The sequence below is a fragment of the Podarcis gaigeae genome (genome assembly GCF_964106915.1).
Source record: "Podarcis gaigeae genome assembly, chromosome: 2".
NCBI classification, from domain to species: Eukaryota; Metazoa; Chordata; class Lepidosauria; order Squamata; family Lacertidae; genus Podarcis; species Podarcis gaigeae.
Window position 1 is genome coordinate 115,024,727 of NC_139679.1, and position 9,296 is coordinate 115,034,022.

Here is a 9,296-nt window from a genome sequence, read left to right on the forward strand (position 1 = left end):
CTTAACTCATTAAGTGCCTTTCTGGGTCGCGAAGGTGAGCAGAGGAGGCAGAGGCTATTTGCAGAGGCAGGGCAAGGGTGAAGGCATTCTGGCCATTTGCAGCCTCATCTGGGTGCAAAGGAGGGTGCCTAAAAGCAACGCACCTGAAGAAGTTTCCAAAAGGGTCTAAAGGTTGCATGCAATTTTCCAGCTGCAATTGCTCAATTTTTTAGTTTCAGATCTCTGCTTGGGCAGGCTTGGCTTCGTATGCAACTCAAGCAAGGGGCTCTAGCTTTGCTTCGGTCAAGGGATATGGGAAGCGGATCGGACCAAGCAAAGAGAAGCAGCTTGAACCAGACCTCAAACCTCAATATTTATCTAAAAAGCTGCTGTTGTTATTGCACGCTAGGGGCTGGAGGGAAAGTAAACTTGCAGGAGTGACGGGTGTACAGTCTTTATTTATGTTCAGCCCCACAACAACCCTGTGAGGTAGGTTCGGGGTGGGGTGGGGGCTATTCCCATTTTCCAGATGGGTTAAATGAGGCTAACTTGGACAAGACAGGAAGGCTACCTATGGGCAGGACATGAAGCCAGAACTTCCACACCCAAATTAAAGCCTCTTATCTACTGAGGCATCAGATACAACAACAGAGTGATAAGGTTATTCAGAAAAATTAATGTTCAGGCTTAAAAATTAAGGCTTGCACTATAATTTTAAAAAGGGTGTGAAACCGTGATTAAGAAATAGACTTGAAAGGCCCGAGTCGATGCATGCTTACTCATGAGCAAGTCCCGAGGATGGAAAGTTAAATGTGCATCGGACTGCCACCTTAAATGCGTTTAAACAAATAGAAAGAAAATACCAGTGTGTGATTTAATTTTGGTCTCCCATTTGCTATAAACGGGAGGACTTTTTTGTTTACCAAATAATATTCTGTATAAACAAAGACGTCCGCTAGCGTCTCTAACCGAGGCAACTAAGAATACTTTTAACATGGCAGTGATCAACTCCATCGGATGCAGCCTTGTGTTTAAGAGCTTACCTGGTCGCCATAGGCGAGCGGGAATTCCAGGCAGGCAAACAAGCAAACTGGAGAAGGGACAGATTGCTCCACAGAAAGAAACAGAGCGATTCATACCTTCTCCGCTAGTCCACTTTGGTGCAATGATAAGAAACTTAGGTTTCTATGTTGACCATGGAGGAGGGAAGAAACCCAAGTTTCTTATTGCACTTCCCTCCTCCATGGCCAGCATGGACTTGCAGTCTACTTGCTTTTAAGTACCGTATTTTTCGCCCTATAGGACGCACTTTTTCCCCTCCAAAAATGAAGGGAAAATGTGTATGCGTCCTATGGGGCGAATGCAGGCTTTCGCTGAAGCCTAGAGAGCAAGAGGGGTCGGTGCGCACTTTTTCCCCTCCAAAAATGAAGGGAAAATGTGTGTGCGTCCTATGGGGCGAATGCAGGCTTTCGCTGAAGCCTAGAGAGCAAGAGGGGTCGGTGCGCACCAACCCCTCTCGCTCTCCAGGCTTGCGGGCAGCAGCCTGCAGCCCACAAGCTGGGGGACAGCGGGGAGGCACAGCGCGGCCACCCCGCTATTCCCCAACCTGATCTGGAGGCTGGCGGGGGGGTTCTGTCTCTCTCTTCTAGCTTGGGGATGGCTGTGCAAACCTGGGGGGGAAATAAATTTTTTTCCCTTGATTTCCCCCCAAAAAAACTAGGTGCGTTCTATGGGCCGGTGCGTCCTATAGGGCGAAAAATACGGTAGGCATATCAGGGCCGGCCTGAGCCATTTTAGCTGCTTTGGGTGGAACAAATGGCAGTCTCTCAGGTCAGGGTGCGTAAAACCAAAGGCTGGGAGTAAAAAGACAACAGCATAAGACCATTTGCTACACTTTCATGACACCCAAAATTAGTTGCCTGAGGCAGCCGCCTCATGCTGCCTAACGGTTTGGCCAGTCCTGAGGTAACTTCTGTGGCTTTTATTTACAAGGCTACTCTAAGAACATAGAAGATAACAAAATCCTTTATTGGACAGGGAAGCTGATGATTCTCTGGTTCGAATCGCCTGATGGTTCCAGCAACAGGTTCCTGCCTCCCTTCTCCAGGTCCTCATTGGGAAATTCTCTGTTGAGTAAGGAGCAGTTGCCTCGTTTTAAAAGTTTTCTCCCAGGAGGGAATCCTCCCATGTACAAAGAGAGGTAAACATCAGAAAACCTTGCCACCGGGCCTACGACACACACCAACCAACCAACCACAGCCTGTTGGCAGTGGCGGCCATTTTGTCAGCCTTGTGTGGACTGTGAGAGCAGAGGACTTTTGACCAGTATCTAGCTAGGCGTCAGGGTCCAGAGTTGCGTATGCCCTGAACCGAGCACTCATAGTATCAGCAGTGGGGAAACTTGTGACTTTCCTAAAAGCTGCTGAACTCCAACTTCTTCCACCCCCAAAGAGTTGCGGAGATGGCAGACGTCGCAGCCCAGGAACTCCAGAAGGGCCGCAGCCCCACAATTTCTGACTTCGCACGGTTTCAACGCCAATGAGCTTCATGCTTTCCGACCTTTCCTCAACAGAGCGAGGCGTTTTCACAAGGCCTCGCCAACGTCAAAGCACTTGCTGGGCTCCGGAGGTTTCGCGAGGCTCTTCCTCGCGTGGGCTCGCTCGTGCTTCAGCAGGCCCGAGCTCTGCTTGAAGCGCTTCCCGCAATGGGGACACTTGTAGGGCTTCTGCCCCGTGTGGTTCCTCTTGTGCCTAGTGAGGCTGGACTTGTTGCTGAAGGTGTTGCCGCACTCGGCGCAGCCGTAGGGCTTCTCTCCGGTGTGAATCCTCTCGTGCTTCACCAGGTTGGAGCTCTGCGAGAAGCGCTTGCCGCAGACCGAGCAGCTGTAGGGGGTTTCCCCCGTGTGAGTCCTTCTGTGGACCAGGAGACTGGAGCTTTGCTTGAAGCTCTTGCCGCACGCCGAGCAGCGGTAGGGCCGGAGCCCCGTGTGGTTCCTCAGGTGGCGGATGAGGCTGGAGCTCTGGCTGAACCTCTTGCCGCAGTCGGGGCAGCTGAAGGGCTTCTCGCCCGTGTGCTTCCTCTTGTGCCGTGTCAGGCTGGACTTGTTGCTGAAGCTGTTCCCGCACTCGGCGCAGCCGTAGGGCTTCTCCCCGGTGTGCGTCCGGTCGTGGGTCAGGAGGGCCGACCGCTTCTTGAAGCCCTTCCCGCACTCGGTGCACTTGTAGCGTTTGTCGCCCGCGACGGGCCTCTCGCGGCTCGGCGTGCCGCCAAAGCTTTTGGCGTAGAGGGGGCAGTAGCGCGGGGTCTCTCCCGGGTAGTTCTTTCCCCGCTCCTCGCTGCCTGGAACAGAGAAATGGGCCATCAGGAGCCAAGTGAGCAGTAAAATCACACCCTGCAAGTTCGGCGTTAACTCTTTACAGTGGTACCTCTGGTCGCGAACGGGATCCGTTCCGGAGCCCCGTTCGCAACATGAGCAGAACGCAACCCGCGCCTGTGCGTCGCGATTTGCTGCTTCTGCGCATGCGTGTGACATCATTTTGAGCGTCTGCGCATGCACGAGCGGCGAAACCTGGAAGTAACCCGGGTGCTCTGTCCCCCAAGATCCTCCTCTTGAGGTTTTGAGGTCCACGTAGCCTTCGTAGCACCTCTAAAATCCCCGTACTGCTCGAGGCCCCCCGGAGAGTTGGCCCACGCTTCTTTCCGTGTCGGCGGCTTCAGCTGGAAGTGCGGAAGTAAGCCTTTCCGGTACTTCCAGGTCGCCGCGGGACACAACCTGAAAAGATTTTTTTTGTAAAAAAAATTATTTATAAAATTTTCAAATTTAACAATAAAAAAAGAAAAAATTCCATTTTAATTATACATCCAAATCTGATCTTTCCACTTTCAGACTTCCTTCAGTCTATCTGGAAATTTTCATATTTTCACAACTATTCACATTTCTTACATCTATATTGTTTTGTTTTTTTAACCCAGTTGATCTTAACAATTATTATAAAACAATATTTCTTTCCATTACTATCACAGAGCTTCTTGAAAACCTATAAACGTTAATTGATCTTCACATATATTCTTAATATACTCTGTAAATTTATTCCAGTCCTCGGGAAATCTCTGGTCTCGCCGGTTCCGAATTCTCCCCGTTAGCTTGTCTAGTTCTGCGTATCAACCTGAAAAGATTTAACCTGAAGCAAACGTAACAAGAGGTATGACTCTATTAGTAAGAATGTGATCTGCACAGACCAGGCCTAGTAAGCACAGCAGTCCGTCCCTGGTAGGTCTTGCCCCCATGGATCTGTTGCCGAGACTGAAACCCACCCCCACCCCACCCCCGTCTCCCCACAGCTAAGTCTCCTCCTCTCCAGAGTTTTCCCCAAGCAATCAGAGACTGCGCCTGCACACAGCCAACCTCTCCTCCACCCTCTTCAGGCCCCTGCCTAGACCTGGAAGACCACTCCAATTGTCTGGGCATTTTATCTGCGGCACCGCACCCTACAGAATATCATAGGGCAGTGACTCAAAAATGGGCATTTTTCGCTATTACCCCAGGACTATGGAGTGCGCTTTGGTGTGCTAGTCATGAAGCAGCCACCGTCAGTAGCCTGTTTTCCCCAAGTGACTCCTCAAAACCTGCTTTTATTTTCCCGAGTTCCCTGAATTCATTTTTTATGCTACAGCTTTACTGTGTTTTTGTTTTAAGAGCTGTTTGACTGTGGAACAGTCTCAGGAGGTGGCGGACTCTCCTTCCTTGGAGGTTTTTAAGCAGAGGTTGGATGCAGACATCTGTCATGGATGTTTTAGTTGAGATTTCTGCATTGCAGGGGGTTGGACTAGATGACCCTCTGCACCCAGGATAGTAGCCAAGCAGGAAACCAGAGAGAGGAAACCCCTTTCCCCACTTCCTTGCCTTGCACAGAAATGCAGCATGAAGCTGTGGGAGGGAGGGAGGGAGGGAGGGAGGGAGGGAGGGAGGGAGGGAGAGAGGGAGGGAGGATCTAGACACAGGAAAACAAACCTATAAATAAGTCAGAAATTAGATTGTTATAACAAAAGAAAAAAATTCCTATGGAACATCGCATTTTAAAATTTACTGCTCTCTGGCGCCATCTGGTGTTGCATGTTTATAGTGCATTCAAATCACTGTTTCTTTATTAATGTAGCTAAGTGCAGAGACTCAGGTCTTGCTTGAGGGCATCATAGAGGCATCTGGTTGGCTACTGTGAGATCAGGATGCTGTACAAATGGCAGGCCTCTGGCCTGATCCAGCAACACTCTTTCTAAGTCTGGAGGGACGGAGCCCTTACATCCTTCACCATCTCTCAAACAGGATAGCAGAAAATGAAATAAGTGGCAACCTAGTAATTTTCGTGGGCTCATTTACATGGGCTATTTGACTGTTTTAAAAGCAAACACCGCAAGGACAAAAACATACAAGCAGAAAACCCACATGCACCACAAGCAAGCATGCAGCTGATGACAAATATTATAAAGAAAGCCAGGGGCTCTATCAAACGCATCCTTACCCAACAAGATGGCATCGCCACCATCATCTGCCTGCATGGTGTCTCCCGATACAGCTCTTGGATATGAATCCAGCAAACGGACTTGCTCCCCTGGAAAGGGCAGTCACATCACCCATATGGAGAAAAACAAAGGTAAAATATAATATATATTAGCCCATTTGGGGAAATGTTCTGGGTGGGTTTGAGCATGGAGTGCACTGGTCAGGTTAAAACTGCACCAGCCAACACTTGACCTCCACACTCAAAACAGGGTTTTGTTTTTCCTTTCCTCTCTCTGTATTTAGGGTATATGCAGCACCTTAACCAGAAAGGGGGACACTTCATATATCTGATAAAGTTGTCTTAGAAGCCCAGGGAGCCATCTGCAAGGAACAGTCGCAGATAGCCCATGCTGGCATTAGTAAGGTGCTTAACACATGCTGTGTAATGTTTAAAAAATCCTTTGTCTTGATTTAAACCACAAGGGACAGCACTAAGTACCTTGATCAACATCTTGATTTTTATTGATTTAAAAATCACCAACTTGACTGAGGCACATTAAGTTCAACGTGTGGCATTCAGACCGTGGGAAGCCAAAACAAAAAATTATTACAATTTGGAAGACAATTGGAATTTTTAATTTTAGTTTTTTATTTTTATTGGATTGGATTTGATATGTTAATTGGATGTTCTTATTAGAAAATTAATAAACGCTTTAAAAAAAAAGTTCAACGTGTGGAAAAAATGGATAGAGGGGGTTCTTTGGAAGCTTTTAGCTGCTATAAGATCCACTATCCTGTAATATTATATATGGTATGTATAATTGTTTATGGTTCTACTGATGAAGCCTAGGATGGCGATACAAGGCTAATATTCCGGAAATCCTTGTCTTAGAGTCTGTGAAAGGACTCTGTGGAACTGTAACAACCCTTCATGTGGATTATTCAACTCTGTGAACAGACAGGTGGAATATACACTTATACATGTATGGACCTCATGCATGAACTGACTAAAGAATGAACGGATCCACTGGGCCGTCTGCTTTTTTCGTTGAACTTTATGAGACTTCCGTTGAAATCTACAATCTGATACAATGAATAGTATATCTTCCTTGTTCAAAAGCACAGCCGGTTACGTCTTGTGTGTTTATGGAGTATGTTTTACGTAACCATAGGTTTGTTGTTGTTTTGCTAATGTCAATACTAGAGCAGGAATTTCAAGCATGAGAGGTTGGCAGAGAACTCTATCCCTCCTCCAATCTCTTTAGTAGAAGGCTTTATATATATATATAATTATCCTGTAAAGAGGCTGAGGCTGCAATAGGAACCCCATTTACCTGGAAGTAAGCCCCACCGAAGGGACGCAGGTGGTGCTGTGGGTTAAACCACATAGCCTAGGACTTGCCGATCAGAAGGTCGGCGGTTTGAATCCCCGCGACGGGGTGAGCTCCCGTTGCTCGGTCCCAGCTCCTGCCAACCTAGCAGTTCAAAAGCACATCAAGTGCAAGTAGATAAATAAGTACTGCTCTGGCGGGAAGGAAAACAGTGTTTCCGTGCGCTGCTCTGGTTCGCCAAAAGCGGCTTAGTCATGCTGGCCACATGACCCAGAAGCTGTACGCCGGCTCCCTCGGCCAATAAAGTGAGATGAGCGCCGCAGCCTCAAAGTCGGCCACGACTGGACCTAATGGTCAGGGGTCCCTTCACCTTTACGTTAAGCCCCACCGAATTCAATTGTAGTGTGTAGGCTTAGGACTGTGCCACAGTATGTATTGTTTTATTTAACAGATATTTATGTTGCTTTTCAGGCCCCAAGGTTCTTTCAACGCAGCCTCCAATTTAAAAAAAACCTAACAAAAATAATTGCAAACCAGCACCACAGTCTTATCAGTACATAATTTACATGAAGGAAGGTCCACTCCCTTTTCTATTGCAGCTGGCATAGAAAAACACAATGTTAGCCTCATAACAGGCCAGTTTTTTGTTTTTTTAAGGCAGGTAACTTTTGTAGCCTTATTTACAAAGCTAGGTTGCACCTGGACACTGATGCATGCCTCCTGCAATAAATTTCTGCTGCTTTGAACTTTGTTGCCCATCTGCCTTTAATATACCTACATGGTGGGGGACGGGACTTGCACCTTTAGCAAGCTACACCTGTGGAAAATTATCAGCTCTAAAGGTAAAGGTAAAGGGACCCCTGACCATTAGGTCCAGTCGTGGCCGACTCTGGGGTTGCGGCGCTCATCTCGCTTTATTGGCCGAGGGAGCCAGCGTACAGCTTCTGGGTCATGTGGCCAGCAGGACTAAGCCAGTTCTGGCGAACCAGAGCAGCGCACGGAAACGCCGTTCACCTTCCCGCTGGAAGGTAAACTACTTGCACTTTGGTTATCTATTTGCACTTTGACGTTATCTACTTGCACTTTGACGTGCTTTTGAACCTGCTAGGTTGGCAGGAGCAGGGACTGAGCAACAGGAGCTCACCCCGTCACAGGGATTCAAACCGCCAACCTTCTGATCGGCAAGTCCTGGGCTCTGTGGTTTAACCCACAGCGCCACCTGCGTCCCATTATCAGCTCTACACATCTCTTAAATGCAAGAGTAGGAATGTGCCTTATAGTGTATCAGATCATTGGTCCAATCGACACGGGCTGGCAGCAGCACTCCAAGGTTTTAGGCAGGTGTCTCTCCCGGCAGCCTCACCTGGAGATGCCGGGAATCGCACCTGGCGCCACTCCATCGCTCTTAAAAGCCTTTCTTCTTACCTGTTCAGACAGCAGACCTTAAGATCGCCCCTGTTGGGCAGATTTCTTCTTCTCCTCGACCAGCAGCTCGTTGACACTCTTGACTATCACACGTGCTTTCTACCCTGCGTCAGTCAGTTAACACGAATCTCCGGCGCGCGCACCGGGCTCCATCCTCGCCGCCGTCCAGGTGTGGTGCGCACATGCATTCATTTGAAAGAACCGCGGCTGCGTGCTCGGAATGCGGAGCCCGCGAAGGGAGCCAAGCAGCCCTGCAAACGCGTCTAGACGGGGGCCACTAATCCGAATTAAGGGAGCTCCGGCGTGCGCGCCCGCCCGGCCAAGCAGCTTATGGATTGAACGAGGGCGCAACTGGAGCTTTTTTAAGGAGCGGGTGGCTGGAGGAACGCAACGAAGCCTCGCTCGCTTCCCCCTTATTGTTGTGCTGGGTTTTGTGGGTTGCTCTTCCCACCCCTCCTCCCGCTTCCAAAGGCGGGTTTTCCTTTTCTTTCCGCTTCCCATCATGTGGTTGAAGCCAAGCCAGAAGATGGGCAAGGCGAAGCCCTCACCAATCTGCTGTTTGAGCGCATGGATGAGGGAGGCTGGAAGGAGGTTTTGAAAAGAGACGCCTTGGGGCCAGTCGGGATGCGTCCGCCAAACTAGCCTGGAGGGCACCAGGTTGGGAAAGACTGTCATCCTGGTCATTGCCACATTTTTTTTTATTCATCCATGCTTATCAATTGCTTTCTTTGTATTTAAGCGGTGGATACAGCACATAAGTTCTAAGACAAAGCAGTCTTTCCTTCTGGAATAATGCACTTTACAACAAACCGCCGAGGGCTGCATCTTTCCTTCAGCTGTTGCTGTGATACATAACAAACTTGCTCCACTTCTTAGTAAGCAGATTATTTTGCTTCCGACCCTCTCTAGCTCTTGTTGTGGTTTTTTTTTTTTTTCTTTTTGCATTGGCATGTCTTTATTTCACACTTCAGAATCTGTTAAACTCTTGGTACAGAAGTTGATTCCATCTGCAAAAGAACTTATATTTTCTGGCAAAAATAGAACAGAAGGTGCTACAATGG

General features: G+C 48.5%; 1 protein-coding gene across 1 annotated transcript; it reads right to left on the reverse strand.

Moving 5' to 3' along the window:
* Positions 1 to 2,134: 2,134 nt before the first annotated feature.
* On the reverse strand, positions 2,135 to 8,932 carry LOC310837951 (uncharacterized protein). The gene is made up of 3 exons (XM_083725211.1): positions 8,236 to 8,932; positions 5,499 to 5,588; positions 2,135 to 3,318 (listed from the first exon to the last, which is right to left on the reverse strand). The coding sequence occupies exons 2-3, from the start codon at positions 5,533 to 5,535 to the stop codon at positions 2,564 to 2,566; spliced, it is 792 nt and encodes a 263-aa protein (XP_083581337.1). The 5' UTR covers positions 5,536 to 5,588; positions 8,236 to 8,932; the 3' UTR covers positions 2,135 to 2,563.
* Positions 8,933 to 9,296: the final 364 nt, after the last annotated feature.